The sequence below is a fragment of the Lemur catta genome, chromosome 7 (genome assembly GCF_020740605.2).
Source record: "Lemur catta isolate mLemCat1 chromosome 7, mLemCat1.pri, whole genome shotgun sequence".
Lineage (NCBI taxonomy): Eukaryota > Metazoa > Chordata > Mammalia > Primates > Lemuridae > Lemur > Lemur catta.
This window is the reverse complement of record NC_059134.1, coordinates 6956438-6977738: the sequence shown is the minus strand read 5'-3', so window position 1 is coordinate 6977738 and position 21301 is coordinate 6956438. Positions and strand designations below refer to the sequence as shown.

General features: G+C 57.0%; 1 protein-coding gene across 3 annotated transcripts in view; it reads right to left on the bottom strand.

The window, feature by feature from the left end:
- ST3GAL4 (ST3 beta-galactoside alpha-2,3-sialyltransferase 4) overlaps positions 1-20817 on the bottom strand; it is a 32179-nt gene extending 11362 nt beyond the window's left edge. For 2 of the 3 annotated variants that reach the window (XM_045557857.1, XM_045557858.1), the window contains exon 1: positions 20803-20817. In XM_045557857.1, the coding sequence (XP_045413813.1) occupies positions 20803-20805 (3 nt within the window). In that variant the 5' untranslated portion in view covers positions 20806-20817. Of the gene's footprint in view, positions 1-19934; positions 19979-20802 lie in introns of those variants that run through there. The other variant, XM_045557859.1, reaches the window with a different exon arrangement.
- Between the last annotated feature and the right edge of the window lie 484 nt (positions 20818-21301).

The following is a 21301-nucleotide window of genomic DNA, read 5'->3' as shown; positions in this document are numbered from 1 at the left end:
TTCAGACGTTTACTATTCATACACTGATGATTCAACCTATCTTCGGCCCTAATTTCTCTTCCAGACTCCATCCTAATATTTCTAGTTTTTTACCTGGATGATCTTAAATTCTTTAAATGGAAGCACATGTCCAAAGCTGGACAAGTTCCCCAACCCCATATCATCATCAACTCAGCCTCCCAACCTTCCTCTTCCTCACATGCCCCAGCTGGTATTATCAGTTCTACCCCAGGTGCTTGCCCCAGCAAATGCTGAGCTCCCACCACGCACTTGGCATTGGAGGCGGCAGTGGGATGTGACACTTTGTGAGACTCAGCCCCAGTGTAATGGCCATGTAGCCTAGACTCTGGGAAGTACCCCGAGTGCAGCCCTCCCTGCCCCCCGCGACCACAGCCTGGCTCCAGCCCCACCCCATGGCAAGGCCCCCAGCAGTCTCTTTACCACGTCTTCCGCCCTCAAGCCCCTTCCTTGAAGCTGCCAACACTGTACCTAAAAGACCATACGGAGTAAACCACCCTCTGCTTCAGCTGCTCCCCGTCCCCAAAGCTCTTTAGCAGACAGCCAGGGCCCCGCACACCCGCCAGGGCCTTGCAGACACGTCTCCTCCTCTCTGCCCAGGCACACCCCAGGAGTCGCCTTTCCTGCCCTCCGGCAGCTTCCACGCCCTGCTCTGCCCAGGCTTTCCTTGACCGAAACGCCTGCTGTGGTCTAAACGTGTCTCCCAACGCTCACGTGTTGGAAACTCGGCCCCAGTGCAGCCGTGTTGGAAGATGGTGCCCAGTAAGAGGTGTTTATGTCATGAGGGCTCTGTGCTCGTGAACCACGCCCGCCACCGCTGTGGAAAAGCATCATTTGGCACACGCGCGCGCTCGCTCGCTCGCTCTGAATAAATGTATTCTGCACCTGAGAAGGACATGACTTTTGGGACTGGGGCAGAATGCTAAGTTTGAATGTGTCCCCCAAAGTTCATGTGCTGGAAACTTGATCTCCAATGTCCGTTACTGTAGGAGTGGGTTCCTTAGAAAAGGACAATTCACCCTCCTGTTCTCCCTCCCTCTTGTCCTTCTACTTGTCACCAAGAGGTGATGCGGCAAGAAGGCCCTCACTAGATGGGACCCCTCGACCTTGGCCTGCCCAGCCTGCAGCACTGTGAGCCAAATAAGCTTTGGTGCATTGCAAACTCCCGAGTCTGGGGTGTTCTGTGAGGGCGGCACAAAGCGGGCTGAAGCCACCCCTCACTCCTCCCGCCCCGGCCGCCGGGCAGCCCACGCCTGCAGCAACCGCTCAACGGCTTCTGCTCGGCAAAGCCTTTCATGATGCCTCTAAACACCTGATGATTGTGTTTCCACAAAGTATTATCATTTGATTTCAGCACTTACAGGTAACGAAATTTTATATTATATGATTCCTGGTTTTCATGTCTTGCCCATTATCCTGTAACTTCTGAAACTGGAGACTTTTTCATACCAAGAACCTTTCAGAGTAACTGGACCATAGAAGGTATTTTATCACATAATGTGATTTTATATCATACAATTATCTCCTTTCATATCTTGCCCCAGAGACTATGACTCTGTGGTCAGGAACCTCTTTGTAGCTCCAGATTCTATTATAGTGTCCAGAGCGCAGCAGACGTTTCACAAATATTTGACAAACAAGTAGTAACATGAGAATAAAGATGCATTACATTTCTTATTAACAAGTGAAATGTACCGGGTGCTTACTGTGTGCAAAGCCAAGATCTCTCAACCTCTGTACCACTGCTTTTGGGGGACAATGGTTCACTGCTGTGGGGGGCTGTCTTGTGCACCACAGGACATTTAGCAGCATCTTTGGCCTCTACCCACAAGATGCCAGTAGCACCCTCCCCACATTCCCCAGCTGTGACAAAAAAGGTCACAGATACTTAAGGGCTAAGCAAGTATTATCTGCACCCAGTGAGTTAAATACTGACTGGGAACACAGGGAACTCAGGCTCGAAAAGGGCAGGTGACCAGGCCAGGCTGTGTAGCGAGTGAGGAGTCCGGCTGGGACTAGAGATCTGGTCATTTCACTGCTACTCCCGCCTTCTGCCCCCAGTGAAGCCAGCTGTGGGGGCCTGGCCCCAAGACCCCCGGTGCCTATGTATCCACCTCCGGCCCTGCAGAGCAACTGGGGCCTCCGGCATGTCCAAGTCCTGCCCGGGCTTCAGACAGCTATGAAGCCGTGACCCTTCTCGGGCAGGCCCTCCAGAGACACAGGCCCCACCCATGGCCCCAGCGCCCCCTGGAAGCTCTCTAGTGTGTGTCCCACGCACACAGCTGCATGCCAGGCTGGCACGAATGCTGTGGCACAGACTGAATCCCCCGCTGCTCAGCCCGGTCTCTGGGCCCTGAACTCCTCAGCACAGGGCTGCTGTGCCTGCTGCCACGCGTGTCACCAGCTGCCCAGGAGCTCGGGCCTCAGCGGTGTCAGCCAGCCCACAGCCCTTCCTCGCAGCACAGCGTCCACTGCCAGAGGGAGCTCAAGCTGGCTGGGGAGTTTATGGCAATTACTACAACCGCTGGTCAGGCGAGGTGAGGATGCAAGCCGTGGCACTCCGCCGCAGGGTCATAATCCCCCTTCCTCAACGTCCTGGGTACAGATGGTCAACTCACTGCAGTGCCCGAGGATGGACCTATATCACCTATCGTCAGTCAGATCCTGCCGTAGGCTCCTCACCACACTTAAAGGGAGAGCCCGAGGCCTTGCCCTGACCCTCAGAGACCCAAGCAGTCTACTGGCCAGCACCTCCTCCCTCCAGCCCTAACTCTTCCCCGCTGCTTCTGTGCTCCCCACACAGGACACCAGGTCTTCCCGAGGCTGGCCAGGCACAACCCCCTCTGGGGCTTTGCACTTTCTGCTCTCGCACCTGGAATGCTTTTGCCCTGGACACGGGCTGGGCTCTCTATTCATCCCCCTCTGCAGTCACTGCTCCGCTTCCTGGCAACGGGCCCACATGCACCCAACACTGCAGGTCCCTGCCCTGCTTGCAAAGAGTTTTTTGCTTTGCTCGCTGCTATGTCACCAATGTCCAGGATAATGCCTGGCACACAGTAGGCTCTCAATGCAAATTTGCTGAGTTAATATTAACAAGCGCACCTATTCATCGAGATGACATCACCAAACGCAGGGGGAACAAGAGTGGAAGAAGCAGTAACAGCAAGTCAGATCCCCTCTGGCCTCCCTGGCTCAGCCCCTGGCCAGACACTGTGGCCTCATCCCATCCCTGAACACTGTGATCACAGCACGCCTGGGCGTGGGGAGGCTCCCAGGATCACTAAAGTCAGCAGAGAGCAGAAGAATGGACCTATCAGCCCCAAGGCCACGGGTGGGAGGATGGGGGCATCTCTCAAGCCATCCAAACTCAGAGGAAAAGGAGCCAGACAGGCTTCCCCCTGCAGCACAAGAAAGCTCTCTGTTCCTCACCCTTGGACTGCACAGGCAACCCCCAGCTACCCGGACAGCCCAGCACTGCAAACTCCTGTGTAGAAACACTGTATCACCCATTCATCAGCTGCCAGTCACAAGACACCCCCGGGAGCCACTTGAAAATCATACTCCGTGTCTGCCTGGAAGGGTCAAACGCTTTGAATTCCATTCTCAGCGTGAGAAAGCTGAAGCCAGTGTGACAGGATGGGAGAGGACAGGCCGGGCCCAGGCCAAACGAAGGAGAAATCCAGTGCCTGCCTGGACCTGCCCCGGGGTCCTACTGCTGCCTGCCTGGACCTGCCCTGGGGTCCTACTGCTGCCTGCCTGGACCTGCCCCGGGGTCCTGCTGGTGCCTGCCTGGACCGGCCCCGGGGTCCTGGCCGGTTCTGGCGCACATCTCTTTGCTGATCATTCCTGCCCAAAAGAAGCAATGTACTCGCCCCAAGGATATGAAATTAAAGGCCAAATTGGGGAAGTTGAACTTCTCACTACCCAACGTGCAGCCCCTGATCAATCCCTCTCCTAAGCAGCTCCCCCTCTCCAGAACAGACCCTTTCAAAAGCTCCTCCACCACTCAGCAGGCACAGTGCCACACAGTGCTCAAGACTTCAGTCCTGGTGCGGTGGCATGCACCTGTTGCCCCAACTAATTCGGGGTGGTAGTGGAGGAGGATTGTTTGAACCAAGGAGTTCGAGGTTGCAGTGAGCTATGATCATGCCACTGCACTACAGCCTGGGTGACAGAGCAAGACCCTATCTCTAAAAACAAACAAACAAAAGAGGCTTCAGGCTTGGAACAAGTCAGACACAATGCACAGAGTTGACAAATGACAAATACTTGAAGACATCAGTACTCCCACATACAAAAAGAAGAAAACCAATGAATCAAAGAGAAAAACAAAAGGACATAATGTGGCCCAGCGATACTACTTCTGAGTATGTACATATCCAGAATAATTGAAGTCAGGATCTCGAGGAGATTATTGGTACACCCATGTCCACAGCAGCATTATTAACAATAGCTAAAAGGTGAAAGCAACCCAGGTGTCCATGGACATATGAATGAATAAACAAAATGTGGTTCATACATACAGTGGAATATTATTCAGCTTTAAAAAGAAAGGAAATTCTGACAACATGGATGGATATACCTTAAGGATACTATGCTAAGTGAAATAAATCAGTCATAAAAAGACAAATACTATATGATTCCACTTATAGGAGGTACTCAAAGTAGTCAAAATCCCAGAGACAGAAAGTAGAATGGTGGTTGCTAGGTGCTAGGGGGACAGGGAAATGGGGAGTTATTGACTACTGGGTACCAGGTTTCAGTTTTGCAAGATGAAAAGACTTGTGGAGATGGATGGTGGGTGATGGTAGCACATTATGAATGTACTTAGTGCCACTGAAGTGTGCGCATAAAAATGGTTAAGATGGTGAATATAACCTGATGTTTGTGCATTTTACCATAACAAAAAAATCAAGGGAATATAAAAAAGCAAGGGACACAAAAAAGCAATTTATAGTTAAACCTGAACACCTAATAGACATGAAAAGATGCTCAAGTTCATTAGTAACCAGGGAATGCAGATTAAAACCAAATATCATTTCTCACACATTGCTAGTGGGAGTACAAATTGTATGAAGGCTTAGAAGAGCACTTCACACTACTAGTGAGGACGAAGACATGCAGACGTTACAGTCGGGTAATTCCATTTGGAGCTATAGCCCAGAGTAACCCTCCCTTGTATGTGTATACCCCGTTCGAGTTGTTACAATGACAAACGACAGAAACAACTTAACAATCAACAGTAACTTAACAGTAAAGGGATAGGCTACAGTGTGCAACCGAATACTATGTGGCCATTTAAACTGAAGAAAATTATACATATGAATCAACTGGAATAAACTTAAAAACAAAATGTTAACTTTTAAAAGTCTTACAGAAAGATACATAAAGTATGAGACCAAAAACAACACCATGCTCGTGTATGTACGTGTATGTAAATAGCATGTACTTGAGTGTATGATGAAAAATAAAATAACAGGTGTGCACCCTGCTTTGAATGAGAATTATATTCTGGGGGGGGATGGAGAAAAACAAAGTATGTCACAGGGGCAAGTCTTTAGTTCTATACCTGGAATATTTTATTTCTTAAAGGAAAAATATCCAATGTATTGATAATATGGGAAAATGTTCATATTTGTTAAATCTGGCTGATTATCACATGTAGGTCTGTTACAGGAAATTTTATACATCTGAAATATATTTATATTGAAAAGAAGGAAGAGAGTCTGAAGAACTGTAAATTCAGAGGCCACACAAGAGAGATGGGCATGTTATCTACATAAATTTTACACACTCGTGCGCCCACAGGAGAGACAGAGAGAGAAAAATGAAATGACAAGGGAAAAACTAAGAAATATATTTGCAACATATATGGAACATATCCGTTAATTCCCTAGGCCTACAACATGCTCATGAAAATTTAAAACAAAAAAAGCAAGAGATAAAATTTTTAAAATAGGCTAAGGCCATGAATATACACTTTACTGTAGATAAGAAATAAAAATGGCACATAGGAAAAGACACTCATCTACATTTAAAAATCCCAGGATTGAGACGCTATTTCTCACCAATCAGAAGAGCAAATCACAAGAGCCCTGAGCTGCCAGGGGCAGGCGGGAGGGGAACGGCCTCTCGCAGACCCGCGTGGGAAGAGAAAACCAAGGCCACCTTCAGGGAGGGGATTGGGTCCATGGCCAGAAGTTTATTCTGCAGAAAAGTCTTCGGTGTTTGCGCAGAGACTTGTCTATCGAGATCTTTACCACAGCACTTTTTCTAACTGCACAAGATGGAAGCAACCGGAAATCTCTGCATGAACAACCTGTTTTGAGGCATGGGGCACAGAGAATGAAGCACCGTGCGGCTGTCAGAGAGGATGTGAACTACGCATGCCAGCCAGTGGCTTCCAAAACATTCTGATAACATGGAAAAGGCAGGCTGAGAATAGTGGCCTCTATGACTCTAAAAGTGCTGTAACAAAACGGTTACATCCATGCGTCAGTCTGTATATGAACAGATTACTCAGGAAGATGCAGAAAAAATCAAAGTGGCTGCCTCTCAAAAGGGTAGCCCTGAGGACTACCCAGGGAAAGATTTTCTTTTTCTCACATTCCCTTTTGTACTGTTTAACTTTCTTAAACTGCTGAGCAGCATAACACACCAACTAAAAATTTGATTGAGAGAAAAAAGAGGAAGAAGAACAAATAAGGAATATAAACATTGGAACCTCGTACACCTGAACTCGAACTCTGGCTAAAACATCATCAGTGCGAGTGTGGACAAGCCACCTCTCACGGTCTCAGGTTTTCTGTTGGGTAAACAGGGATCAAAACACAGCGCTGTCTTGCAGGGTGGTCGGACCTGCAGGAGAACACAGCTCCAAGGATTACTATTAAAGAAACGGAAGTGGCTGCTCTGAGACCCAGAACACGCTTCCCCCACCATTCTCACAGACCTACCCTTCTTGTCCCTCCTTGTGTCCTACGCTGAGGACAGAAAACAGTGGAGGCTGAGCCACTGGGCAACAAAATGCACTGCCCAATCACAGCCTGGCCAGTGGGGCCAGTAGGGCTGAAGTCCAGTCCTCCCTCTGCCCAACTGGAGCCTTGATGGAAGCTTGTCCAACTGGAGGGGTTACTATTCCTAATTTACACAAAAGTTCTATATAGACTAGCAGCAACTACTCAGTTAGAATAGTTTACTCCCGGGCCAAGTGCAGTGGCTCATGCCTGGAATCCTAGCACTCTGGGAGTTCAGGGTGGAAGGATCATTTGAGGTCAGGAGTTTGAGACCAGCCTGAACAAGAGCCAGACCCCATCTCTACCAAAAATAGGAAAAAATCAGCCAGGCATGGTGGCACACTCCTGCAGCCCCAGCTACCTGGGAGGCTGAGGCAAGAGGATCGCTTGAACCTAGGAGTTTGGCATTGCAGTGAGCTATGATCATGGCACTGCACTCTACGTAATGTGGGGTGACAGAGCTAAACTCTTTCTCAAAAAAAAAAAAAATAGTTTACTCCCTCCTCACTTCAAGTCAAATACAGTTCAGTGAAAACAAAAAGATCTGGGTATGCGCCGACCAGACCTTTGCCCGGAGCACCCGTGGAGAAGCTGGCAGAGCCAGAGCATCAGTGTTTATCTTTCTGTATGTCATTTCCCCTGCGCTCACAAGGACACCCTTGTCATAAACAGGTGTGCCTTCTGCAGAACTGGCTCCTGCAACCTTTGGTCCAGCTGTACCCACTCCCTAACTCTAGGGCAGCAGGCCAGCACTCTAAAGTGAGCTCACCCAGAGGACTAACCATGTGTGGTCCCAGCAGAGCCCTGAAAGACATGCCCCTCCTTCCCTACTTGCTCCTCGGAAGGGCTAGTCTGGAATCACACCCCATCCTGAGGCCCATGGGACACAGTGAGGCTGGGCAGGTGCAGGGACGGCAGCCACAGGGACCGCGGGCCTGCTGCGTGCAGGACACTGTCCCAGGCTGTGCAGCAGAGCGAGAACAAGATGATGAGGCTGTGTTCAGGGGGTTTACACCTCGGTGGGACAGACACAAGACAGACAAGAAATGACAGAGATACAGCACAAGGTCACTAACACAGGGCAGGGGAGCAGAGTGATCAGGCAGCTCCCTTGCGACTGGGCACTTAGGACCATCTCTCTGAGGAGAGGCCTCTTGGCCCAAGACCCACATGAAAGGCTGCCATGGGAAAGTGGGGGGCCGGGGGACAGGAGGTTCCAGACTGAGAGAAGGGCAGAGACCCTGCACTTGTCAAATGTAAGGGACAGAAAGTCTGATGTGACAGCAGACTGCGAAGACAGGCCAGAGGTGGTGCCAGGGAGGTGGGCGGCCAGGTGTGTGGGGCATTGCAGGGCAGCCCGAAGAGCTTGCATTTCATTCCAGGTGGCATGAAAAGACACTGCAGGGTCTCAGTACAGATGGACACCACTGGATTCCTTTTTAGAACATCCCTGGGGGTTTCCGCAGCTACTGTGCATAATCCCATTAAATCTGGAACCACTTCGTGCAAAATAGTACCACTCTCTTATTCTTACTTACAGATAGGGAAACTGAGGCATAAAGAGAGGAAATTAAGGGTCCAAAGCTCAGACAGCTCTGAAGTGGGAGAGGCAGGATTTAAACTCGAGCAGTCTGAATCTGAACTGCTGTTAACCCCGACACTCTGTGCCGCCCATGAAGTTTGGGATGAGCTGTCCCAGGGCAAGCTGGACTGCCCGGGCACTGCCCAGGCGGCCCTGATCAGGTACTTAACCTCTCATCTGTTAAATGCGTAGCAGTAGCGCCTTCTCAAGGTAACTGGGAAGGCCCTCAATTACCACACCCTGGTAATTAAGTCCACAGCCTCAGTGTGGGCTGGGCACAAGGCAAGCACGCAGCATCTGGAAGCTGACAGCGACCCCTGGCCCTGCCCTCCCCAGGCACCTGCCAGCCACTCTCTCTTCAAGGCTGCCCCAGCCCAGCAAGAGGAGGGGTCCTCAGCCACTGCTCGCAGCACGACTGCAGCCCCACTCACCTCTCCTGCCCCCTGGGGCCAGGCCCCACGTTACACGGGCCCCGCAGCTGCCCTGGGAGGGGGCACTGCCACCCACACTCTGCCCTGCCCTGAGGCAGATCCACCTACCAGCCAGGACTCCAGGGTTCACTGCAGGGGTGGAGAAGCACACGGGGAGGGGACAGCGGGAGGCGGCCACTCTGGGAAAGGCACTCTCCCCTCCCCCACTTCCCCAGGCAGCAACTCCTAGAGTTCCACCTGACCCAGTCACCCCACGGGGCACAGACCCTCAGCCTGAGCCAGAGAGTGCCCCTCCCGTGGGCAGCAACCCCTCACCTGAGTGGTCCCCCATTTCCGGAACAGCCTCCCGCTGCAGAGTTCACGGGCCTATCCAGGGCAGGTGCTCCCAAATCCCCAAGCAGGGAGTGCAGGGAAATGTCCAGTCCCGGGATGTCCACGGAGCTGCATGGAATTCCTGCTTTGCCCCACAGCAGAGCCCAGGAATGCCGGCTCTCAGGTCTACATCCGAGTGTGTGGCAGCAGCAGAGATTCGGACACGGAAGCCTCTCCCCTGCCCAGTCCCGGCAGGGACCCTCCCTCTGTGCCACAGCCAGTCCCTCCTGGGCTCACCAGAACACCCGCTCAGCACTGAGACCGACAGCGGGCCCGGGCTGGTGGCTCAGGAGCAAGGAGGACTGTGGACGTCGGCAGGGGAGGGTCCTCACCCGAGTTCCTATTAGGAGCCCGGCAGGGCTGAGGGGCTGCGTGTGGGAGTGAAACGGGCTCCCCAGAGGGGGGCGGCACATGTGGGAGTGAGAGCGGGGGCGGGGAGGAGAACCAGGACCTCCACCCCCTGCAGCAGCCTGTGCCCTGGAAGGGAGCAGTGGCTAGGGAGGCCCCCTTGGGCAGTGTCCCCATGGTCAGCGGCTCCCCACAAAGGAAGGGCAGGTCTGAGGGACGGGGAGGGATGGCCAGTGACCCAGCAGCTAAGACCAGCCCCTGGGTCTCTGAGTGGTGGCCCCTAGCGGGGGCAGGAGGGACACTGGCAGGGGCTGGCTGGGGCTCAGGTGATCAGAGGTGACCCGGGGCCACATCTGGCTTGAGGCTCCCCCAGCCCCCATGAGGGCACATGGAGGGTGAACCTGTCTCGGCACCCACAGCCCCACGCACGCACAGCCCAGGGCCAGGAGGCGCCGCGCCCCTCCCACGCCAACTCCCTGTCCCGGTGGCCCACGCTCACACTCCGAGCCTCCCGGCTCCCTGAGCTGCACACGCTGCTCCGTGTACAAACACGCACGCACACACTCGCACCCCCCTCCGCTCCCCCAGCCCACCCCACCCCAGCCCCACATACAGCTCCTGGGGCCTGAGGGGCTCCCTCGGCCAGGGCACTGTGCTCCCCCATCCCTCTGTGTCCCGGGAGCAGGTGACAGCTGCGTGTGTCCCCGCCAGCCCACTGCGCCTGCAACTTCAGCTCCACTCCTGCCGCGTTTGTTTGTCAGCTCGCAGGTCCCTGGAGCTATCAGCCAGGCAGCCTGGGCCTCAGAGGAGCAGAGAGTGGCCATGCCAGCCCTCAGGGCCTCCTCAGCTCCGAAGCTGGGGACAGGGAAGCCTGTGCCCCCCGCCAGCCAAGCCCAGCTCCCAGGACCACTGGGCTCCCGCAGGGCTGTCATGCGCAGGAGTACGAGCAGGGGTTGCAAGGGAGAAGCAGGGCCCCTGGAGAGCGAAGGGAGCAAGACGCATGACAGAGCCCTCCGCAGGAGCCCCAGCCCCACGGACAGCCCCACTGGGTGTCCCAGCCAGGCGGGGAAGTGTCCTGGGGCGGCCTGTGCTGACTGCACAGCCGAGGCTGCTGCCCAGGGGAGGCACTCCCTGCCCCGCACCCACGCGGCACACACTCACCATCCTCCTGGCCTGTCCCAGCCTCTCTGCACCTGTCCTAGTCTGCGTCACAGGTACTGGCCTCCTGGCCTACCCAGCACGCAAACCCGGAACCTCCGAGGCCCTCCCCCAGCCGCCCCGCCAGTCTGCTCAGACCTTCTGGGCTCAGGCCCTGAGGCCTCAGCAATTTCAGGATCATCCGGCACCCACACCTGGGTGAGGGGACGGGCAGGCCAGACTCAGGCCGGTCAGGGCCTGGGGACAGAGGATTCCAGAGACCGGGGCTGGTCCAGCAGGTCTGGGCTACGCCCACACCCACCTCTCCACAGAGCAGCCCAGGGTCCCGCAGAGTACCCCCACGCAGGAACCCTGCATCCTGAGGGCTGCGCCGGGGGTCACCCCGCTGTGCCAGAACCCTGAGTTTTCTCTCACCCATTAGGCCCCATGTCCTGGGTTAGCTGAGGCCTTGGCCAGCCACCCCTCCTCCCTACCCTTTTAGGAACTGTTCTTGTTCTCAAGTCGGGAGGGCACGGCCCCTCAATCCAATGCAGCATGGGGACAAGCATCACCCTAGGGCCAGTATAAATCCAGACGTTCTTCCCAAGGAACCCTGGTGCCAGAAAGAACTCAGAGAAACTGAGGCACAGAGATGGGGCAGACACTGAGAAAACCCAGGAAAGCAAGTCCGCGTGGGGGCCCTGGCCCCATCTGAGGGTGGGCTAGCCCAGAGGCCCCAGCTCTCCTCCTGGCCACATCTGACTGCCTGTTCCTCCAGCCCAGGAGGAACTGAAGGGGTCAAGGGCCCAGGACTTGGTACCCCCCAACCCCACCCAGGAACACACCCAAGCCTGGCCAGCTCACTTGGCCTTGCTGGGCTGTCAGTCCAGCTGCTCCACAAAGAGAACATTTGCTCTCACTCCATTTGGACAGTGGCAGGGACAGTGACAGTGAGAAGAGCATGTCTGCCCATTGAGGGGGTAGTGTAGGGAGCAGGGGAGCCACAGGGCCTCAAGGGGGTGGCCAAGGCCCGTGGCTGGGCGCCCTGGGTGGGAGCTGGCCCAAGGAGCTGGGAAGGGACCCTGGGACCAGCCTGGCCAGGCACAGCACAGGCTGCAGTCGGTCGCCCTCCCCAGTGCTACCAAGAGGGTCAGAGGGCTCTGGAACTGGGGGGAAAGAGGAGCCCAAGGCAAGGGAGGGGAAGGATTCCTCTCCTGGAACTTGTGCAGGTACAGGTGGGGCCAAGGACTGGCCTCTCAGGCCCAGCCCCAAACCCTGCCTGGCCTCACTCCAGACAGGTCCCACCGCCCCTCCTCAGCCAGTCCAGGCCTGGTGGGAAGGGCAAAGGAGACGAAGACAGAGCACCAACAGGCTCAGGTCCGGGGACCTGGGATCTCTCCCCTTCCCACCCCACGAGGAGGAAGTGTAAGCGTGAGGTCCAGACCAACATTTCTCTTCCTGTCAATGGTCTCTGTCCTCCTCCCCTCCTCCTGGTCCTGTCTCCTTTCAAGCCATCCCATCCTGGTGTCTCCTGGTCCCCATCTCCACCTCCTCCTCCTTTCCTCCCCGGTTATGTAACAGGCCTGAGAACACACAGAGGGAGCTTTGTTGTCAAACCAAATCCATACGGAGCTGGAATTGGCCAACGCAGCTGTTCCTTATTCCCTCTGCCTTGGCAAGGGTGAGACTCCGGGCAGGGAGCCCCTACAACCTTCCATTTTGGGAGATGGGGGACAAACACTGGCCCCAGGGTCCCCAAGCAGCTGAATGGGTGGCCAGGGATCAGTCACCACTGTGTGGGACCAGAGCAGGGGACCAGCTGCCCCCTAAGACAGGATAAAGCCACAGTGCAAAGCCAGCGTCACAAACACCACAGAGGCGAGCTCTGGGCCAGGGGTGGGTAGCACAGCACTAGGCCTGCAAGGGTGCACCTGCACAGCTGCACCCCACATTCTTGCCCACGCAAGGATGCGTGCCCATGTGCTTCATCTGCACACTTCTAGGCACGCATGTACACACACACACACACACACACACACGCATCAGCCCAAGCACAGGCAGCTGCTGTGTGTTCACCTGGAAGGGTGTGAACAGAAATCTCTATTCTCTGGCCAACTCTCTCCATCCTAACAGGAACCTCTCCCGGAAAGAGCTCGAGGTCTGGAGAGAGGAGGGTGGAGGGGGCCGGTCAGAGGCAGGGAAACCGCCAGTGAGCTCCAGAAGGCCGAGATCCTGCCTTCCCCTCCAGGAAGGTGCCAAGGAGATGGGTGAGGGCCCAGGGAGCTGAGCTGAAGATCAAAGTGTGGCACACCTTGGGCAGGCCAGCCCCTTTCCCAAACGCCACTGCCGGAAGAGCCAAGTTCACTCTGCAGTGCTGGGGCTGCGGACGGGAGAGCCCTGCCTCGTGCTCTTGGGGTCCCCGTGAAGGCTCCTGTGAACAGGCCCAGCGCTCCCGGGAGCCCAACCCAGCCACCCCGGGTCCAGTGGCCACTATGAGGACAACCCGAATGCTGAGGCCTGGGGATGGGAGGGTCAGAGAGTCAGGGGAAGGAGAGAAAGGAGAGGCGGCTAAACAAAGGAGAAAAGATCTCTGAAGAAGGGGAGAGAATCAAGGGGAAAAGAGAAGGAAAGCAGAAAGGTGTGGAAAAAAGAGCAGAGAATGGGACCAAAGAGGGGACGGGAAAGAAGGAAGGTCAGGAGGCTGGAGAAAGAACAGTCTCCCATGCTCCATCAACACCTCTCCTCTGCCACCCTCAGACCAGCCTGGGGGACATGCAGGCCACTCCTCTTAGCCCGCCCAGCCCTAGGGGCCCACCGTGCCCCAGGGGCTTTCAGCCTCAACAATCCCAGATTTGGGGGCCAGAGAACAGCCAGGCTGGATGGGAAGGCGGGGGATGGAGGGACAGAGAACCCGGGCACGCCTCAGGCTTAGTCCAACTGGGCAGTCCCCTGCCTCCTCCCTGCCTGCGGAGAGACACACTTTGTGACCTTGAACAAGTCAATCACTTTTCTGAGTCTCTCTCCCTCATCTGCAGACAGAAGTATCTGCGGAGCAGCTGCCGTGCGTCAGCGGGTGCCAGGGTGAGGCCGTCCAGGGCCTGCCCTACCACCTAGTGCGGCCTCTCCCAGCTTGTAAAACGTCTCTGCCATTTGTGTGTCACAGCCCCACGAGGTGGCCAGAGGCCTGCCCAACGTCACATTGCTGGAGAGTGACAGAAAGTAGACGCTCCGTAGTCTCTGGGTCCCACCCTGGAAGAGCAAGGCAGCCAGCATTTATAGAGCCCTGGATTCCAGGCACAGCGCGATACCTGAAATCCTCTCTCACTAAGAAGTGTGAATTTCTACGAGAAGCTGACGAAGGCGGGCTCTGCCCAAGGCTACCCGCGGCCCAGAGCTGCGAGCCTATGGCCTGCCTCTAGGAATACAAATCTCGGGGCACCACACCACCCAGGGGCCCTGCCCTTTGGTTCAGCTTGTGCCCCACTGAGGTCCACTCTGGGCTCATCCCATGGAGGGTCCCCTCCCTGCCACAGGCGTGGGCCCTGTGGGGGGTAGGGAACGCAGGAGGAGGAAGCGAGGCTGCCGGGGAATCAGGGAGGTTCCACAGAACAGGGGCTCGAGGTGATGCCGGAGGACACCTGCCATTTAGTAGGGTCATTACTCACAGTGCCCAGGCCACCTGGGGGACAGCGGCAGCAAAGCTGAGGCGGTGGGAGTACACATGGCATGCCAACAGGAAAACGAGGACAGTCTCACTGGGGCTGGACAAGGGTTTTCAAAGAAAAATTTAAAGCCAAGAAACCCTCTGTCCCAGCTTCAAAGGAAATTTTAAGTGGAAACCCAGTATGTAGAAGGAATAACAGTGGAGTTGCCCAAGCTGAAGCAAAGGTGGGTGAAGCCCTCCTCCTAAGATGACACCCAAGTGAGGGTTCCACCCCAAGTGCACCTTGGGCCCCGAATAAGGAGGAGAAGTCTGACAGAGGGACGGCGGGTGAGGTTAGGGCCAATCTGCACAGGGACCTGAAGGTTATTGGAGAGAGGTGGCAGGTACAGACCCTCTGACCCTGGGGCCGGTGGAATGGGGGCATGCCCTCCTCAGGGGACAGACTCCTGCCCAGCCGCACCTGGGCTCCGGCCTCCCTCCCTGGCATCTGAACGGAGGGCCCCAAGGAGGCAGCACACGGCTGAGGCCAAGCCCTTCTCTGGCAAACAGCTCACGGGCAAAAGGGATGCTCTTCTCCCTTCGCCCTAGGAGGAGGAGGAAGCAAAGTAAAGACACAGTGAAGACAAAGTTAGAATACTGGAGCTACATTTTCTATTCATTCATCAAGCAAATATTTATTGAGCACTTATTATTTGCTAGACATCATTCTAGGCATTAAGAATATAATGCCTGGCGAACAAGACAGATAGGTTCCTGGAGCTTACATTAAAATCCTAAAATATCAGGAAGGAAAATGCCTTAAAAGCATGCAAACATGCCTCAGCCAATGCTTGCACTTCCTCTGTACTGCCCCGGTCAAGGTCAGCAGCTGATGCTCAGATATTTCCCATGATGGGGAACCTGCCCCTCCGGAGGCAGAGGACCTGAAAGCTCCAGATGGCTACAATGAGGACCCTGTGGGTCTCTCTCCCCACCCAGCTGTGCAGTCTTAGGCAAGGGAGCCAATAGAGTATTAGATGCAACATTAGGATGTACTAATTTTATTTTATATCAAGGCAAAATATGAGGCTTCATCTCTCTGTTTCTGAGTTAATTGCTTGGGACTAAATGAAACAAGCCAGCTCCATTCTCTCAGGCCCAGAGCACCCCGATGCCCCAGCCTCTGTCACCAACAGGCTTCCCTCCCAGTGATTCCCCAGCAGTGGGAACCCAGGGTGTGTCTCCGCTAGCCCCTGCTTCTCTCCTGCCAGGCATCCCTCCTTCTGACCTGAGCAACCTCTAGGGGACAGGCAGGGCTGTGGTTGCTGGGACCTGTCTGCAGGGCAGAAGAAGAGCTCGCCACATTGGATGGGGAATCAGGTCTTTGGGGAGCCCAGGAGGGGGGTCAAAGAGAGCCAGACTGCAAAGGTGCTCCTGCCTGGCAGGAACCTGGGGATGCCAGACACCAGGAGCTGCCACCCTGGCTGGGTTCCCCATGCTCAGACCCCAGCAAGTCCCCTCTCTTTCCCCACTTGTCTCTGGGGTTGCCCGATGAGGCCTTGCGGCCGTCTGGGCGGCAGCTAGGAGCCGCATTTCCAAGGAATAGGAACGGCAGGCGGGCCAGATGGAAGCAATTATGAGGAAAGCTGGAGAGGAGTGGTCTGGGAGGGGCTGGCAGGGAAGGAGGAAGGAGAGGAGAACAGAGAACACTGCCTCACCCATCGCCTGGGCCCAGGGCACGGGCAAGGGGAGGGTGTGAGGTTCAGGACAGCAGAAGCCTGGGTTTGTGTTCCGCCCTTGGCAGTAACACACTGTGGCCTTGAGCAAACACCTTTACCCCTCTGCACCTGGGCCTCTTCATGTGCCACAGGAGGGAATGGGTAAGCTCCGGGAAGCAGTTGAGACTGGGCTGAAAAGCGCAGGTTTTGGAAGCCAGCCTGGATCTGAGTCCTAGCTCAGCCATGTGACCAAGGTCAGCTGTGTGACCGTGGCCACGTAGTTTAATCTTTCTGAGCCTCCATTTCTTCATTTACACATGGGCTTAATCACAGGCCCGTTGGTATGAGGCTCACATGAAGTGTGGTGCAGTGTCTAGCACACCTTTCTGTTTAAGTTTATTGGGCCAGCCTTTTAATAAGTGCTTGATTGATAAGTGGTAACTGTTTTTGTTATTTGCTAAGAACTTGTTATGAGGACAGACGTCCACCCATGCTATAACTGGCAGAGGACACAGGGCAGACCCAGGGCACAAGGAGCATCACTGCAGTGCCTGGAACCTACACCCTGGAGGAAGGTTTGGACCCAAGCCTGGCCCAGCACCCTCCAAACTGGTCCCTGGACTCTTCTTAGCTGCCTCCTCTAAACAGGAAAGCAAGATCCCTGAATGAGCTCAGGCGGCGAGAAGGGACTACCCTGCGCTCCCAGCTGTGACTGGGCTTCTGCAGCCAGGCCCGCCTTGCACTCAAGGCCAGATGGGAAACTGAGGGCCCAGCGAGGCCCACACCTCACCTCTGCCGGAGCGGCAGCACCTTCGTCCCTGCCGGGCCAGGAGCAGAGCCCAGAGCTCCAGAGTCTAGAATCATCACATCATCATTGTGCAGGGCAGTCTGGGGGCAGGGGCAGAGACGGGGCCGTGGCCTGGATGTGGGTCTCCTCGTCCCAGGCAAGGGACCCAAAGAAAAGCCGCAGCTCCAGACACTCACACCCTCCTCACCCTGAAAAGCAATAGCTCAGGCAGCCCCTTGGTAGAGCGCAGCCCCCCTGGGCTCAGGGTCTGCAATCGGAGGCCCCAGCGCATGTGGAGGGGCCTGGGCAGCAAATGCTGTGGCATGAAGACGACTCACACACACACATGCCCCTGGGACGTGGTAGGGGTCGGGGTGACTCTGGGGCCACAGACAGCCAGGAGCCCATGCAGGGACACCCAGAACACTCACGCAGAAGCACTGAACACCTCTGGGAAGGGGGCAACAAAGGAGAGAGGGCAAATAACGACCACAGTCCCCCAGTCTGCCTGCCCTCGCCATTTCCTCATGGAAACCAAAAGCTTCGGGACAAGGCGCCCGGTTTTGAGAAGTAAGGAGGGTCCTGAGGGCGAGAGGAACGAGCAACAGGAGCCCGGCCGCGGGGAGAGGTCAGACACGCCTGCGCGGCGAGCAGGTGCGGTGGGCGCGGCGGCCCCTCACCACTCACTGCCCTGCCGCCCGGCGTCCAGGGCCCACCTCCGAGGACCCCCCCCACTGCAGGCTCCTCTCCCTGTGAGCCCAGGTCTGTAGCCCGGCAGGCTCGAGGCTCGCAGCGTTAGTCTGCGGCAGGGTGACCCTTCCCTGCAACAGATGGTGCAAACTTTTGAGCCGCTCTGAGAGGAGGAATTCACAACTCTACTGGAACAACCTCTGTGGCAGCCTCTGAGGAGACACTCGGAGACAGTGGCCAATGCAGGGTGACTACAGAGTGACCACAGCTCGAGATGGAGCACAGAAAGGGGGCCTGGCCTCTCTGCCCCTACCTGGTGAAGGGAGGAAGGCTTTTCCAGGATTTCTTACAATTCCAGGAAGGAGCAGATTCTTGGTTCTGCCCAGGAAACGGGATCCTAGGAGGCTAAAAGCGCCAGCGGGGTGGAGAGGCCACAGCACTGCTTCTGAGGAGTGGGGAGTGAGTCACCGCTTCGGGTGGGGAAGGGGGTGCGGGAGGGAGGGAAGGCGGCTCAGAAGGCGCCACGGGCTTCCTCGGCCTGGGCCCTCGACTCACGAGGAAGGCCCTGCTGTCTCGGAGCGGCAGCCCCTCCCAAGCCAAAGATGCTCTCTCAGCCCAAAGTCCAAGCAGGTGACTCCTAATCTACTTTTCTAACTTCTCCACCACCGCCTAACGTCCATGTCATCTTAGAGTCTGGGAGGCTGGCCCCAACTCCTGGATCTCCCTCCACTTCTTGATGGAGCCCAGGGCCCATGGGGCAGCCTGGGACAGCACAGTGGGACAGGGCCCAGGGGCCCTGGGAGTGGGAGCAGGAGCAGAGCAGGAAATGCATCGCAGGAACCCGGGCCACCGCAGCTTGGGCAGGGCATCCCCACACCAGCCCCCAGCAAGCAGAAAACCCACAAGTTGGTTTCTAGGCCCAAGACAGCTGGCAGCTCCCAGGCACCCTCCCCAGAATTATAAGGCAGCTTTGGAGAGTAGGGTGTGGGGGAAGTACCACTAACAGCAAACATTTACATAGTTTTTCCTCCACCAGGCACCTTTGAAAGCAATAACACATACCAACTCATTTAAAATCTCCCTGGCAGATGCAGGGCTTGGGCCCAGAGGAGGTGGGTGGGAGGGCAGGGTCTGTGCCACTGTCCCGCACAGCTCATGAGACAGTGGCACTGGTTTGCGCCTTTTGTGAGAACCCGGCCCATACCAGGCCCGTTCCCAAGGTTCCGCAAAGAATAAGTCTGCCTGAACTTGGCTTCCACGCTGCGCCTCGCTCCCACGGTGAAAAGCACAGGCTTCCGCTAGAAGCCTGGGGTGGGGGTGCCAGCCTGTGGGTGGCCGCGAGGTCAGGCAGGGCACAGCTGGGCACCCAAAACTGCCTACGCGCCCAGCCATTGGGCAGCGGCCCCCTGAGCCAGGCCCTCGGGACCAGCCTGGGGAACAGAAGCAGCCCCCACAGTGGGTCAGGCCTCGCACCACAGACCTGAGCCTCCCCCGAGACTGGGACTGGAGCGGGCAGCGCTGGCCGGCGTGTTGGCAGCTCTGGGCTGGCCGGGAGGTCCCTGCCAGCAAGTGCTCCAGGAAGGCACCCAGAGCTGACAGCTGAGCCCAGGGGCTCTGCCCCCAGCTTCAGCCCACCCTGCCCTAACCCTACCCTCCGCACTGCCCACCACCCAGGCAGCTCTGAGGCACAGTGGCCTGGGCCCAAGGACCCCCACCACGTGGCCCCAGGGCCCTGGGCAGCGCCAGCCTCCAGCTGGCAACCCCACCTTCGGGCTCTGCTCAGCGACCCTGAGACTCCTGAACACAGATGGACCCTGCAAAGCCTGTCACCTCCAGCAAGGCCAGCCCACGTGTGCGGGGCCTGACGGGGGCAGTTGTGGGAGGAGAAACCATCACTCAGAAGATGCTGGCGGTGGGGGAAGCCTCTTCAGCCGGGCGCAGGGCTGCGGGGGGAGAAACTTTCTGGGAAAGAGGACTGTCCTTCTTGCTCACTCCCTGGGAGCGGAGACTCGAGCTTCCCGCGAAAATCTGGTCCAGGGAAAGGGACCCCGGGGAGCGGCTCCCCAGGGCTGTGGCCGCCCCACCCGGCCCCGCGCTGCGCCCACGTGCGGGGCCGGCCCACCCCGAAGGCCCGGCCGCGCGGGACCCCCGCGCGCCCCGCCCGCCCCGCGGCCCGAGCCGGCCCCACTCACCCCCGCGGGCGGGCGGGCGGCCGGGGCAGGTCCGCGCGGCTCCGGCCCGCAGGCGCACCCGGCGCGGCGCGGCGGCTCCTCGGCCGGTGGGTCCCGGCGCAGGGCCGGCCTGCGAGCGGGCGAGTCCGCCGGCGGGGAGGGCGGGGGCCCGGCCCGCGGGGGCGGGGAAGGGGCCGGACACGCTTGCGCACACGCCGAGCGGCGCCCGCGCGGGAGGGCGGGGGCGAAGCCGCGCCGTGGCCGGCTGGGGCGGCGTGGGAGTGTGCGGGGCCCGGGGGGCGCGGTGCCGGGCGCGCAGCGGAAGGGGAGGCCGGATGGGGTGAGGGCGCAGCCGGGAGGATGGGTAAGCCCAGCGCGGCCTCTGCACACGGCGGAACGACGAGACCCGAGGAAGGGTTCCCTGCTGTCCGGCGCCGGGAACCGGGCCGTTCCCTCGCTGGGGAAACCGAGGCACGGTACACGGAGGGCCTTGTTCCTTCCTGTCCCACACGCACGCAAGGCAGCCAGGCGCCCTGGACAGAGACTCGAGCCCTTCCTCTGCCCTGGTCTGGGCCTGTGGCCTCGAAACTGCTTCCTCTGCACCCCTCACTTGTGACGCTTCTCGGCTTCTCAACTTGCGTTCCTTACTGAAGGTGCCAGGCATCCTGCCTCTGGGGGAAACCCCACAGGCCTCTGACCCTGGCTCCTCGGCCCAGCATTTCCCAATAAACCTGGGAACTGCCCAGGCTGAAGGAGAACGGAAGTCACCCTGCAGGACGATCCACGGCCCCTCAAGACAGTCCCTTTCATAGGCCAGCACAGTGTTTACTGAGCCCTAAGGTGAATGGCCCAGCGCTGGGGACCCAGTTCCTGTCCCCAAGAAGCTTACCATCCAGCTGCAGAGAGAAGGCTCACAGTGGACTCTAATCAAGAATAAGGCAGGACAGGATGTGACTAAGTGCAAGATGTGAGTAACCCACAGTAAGTGCAAGGGGCTGAGAAGTGGCAACTCAAAATCTGATACAGCTGAAGCCAGAGGGCTTATCTGTTGAGAACCTGTAACTCAAAAAGCTCTGCTCTGCATGAGTGAAGTGAGAACGCCTCCAAGTCCTTCCACAGGTGGCTGTGTTCCTTCCTAAATCATGCCTTGCACTGGCATTTCACCAACGTCTAAGTTAATTTTGTTTGGATGGTGTCTTTGGCTTAATCAGTCAAGCATTCACTCAACAAATATTTATTGCATATCATCTCCTGACCTGGAATTCAGCTGGGTATGAAGAGCACAACGACTAAGTCCCTGCCCTGGGCAAGCCATGAGGGAGAGGGAAGATCCTTCCTGTACTACAGATAGGAAAACTGGCCCAGAGAGTGTAAGCAACTTCCCTCCG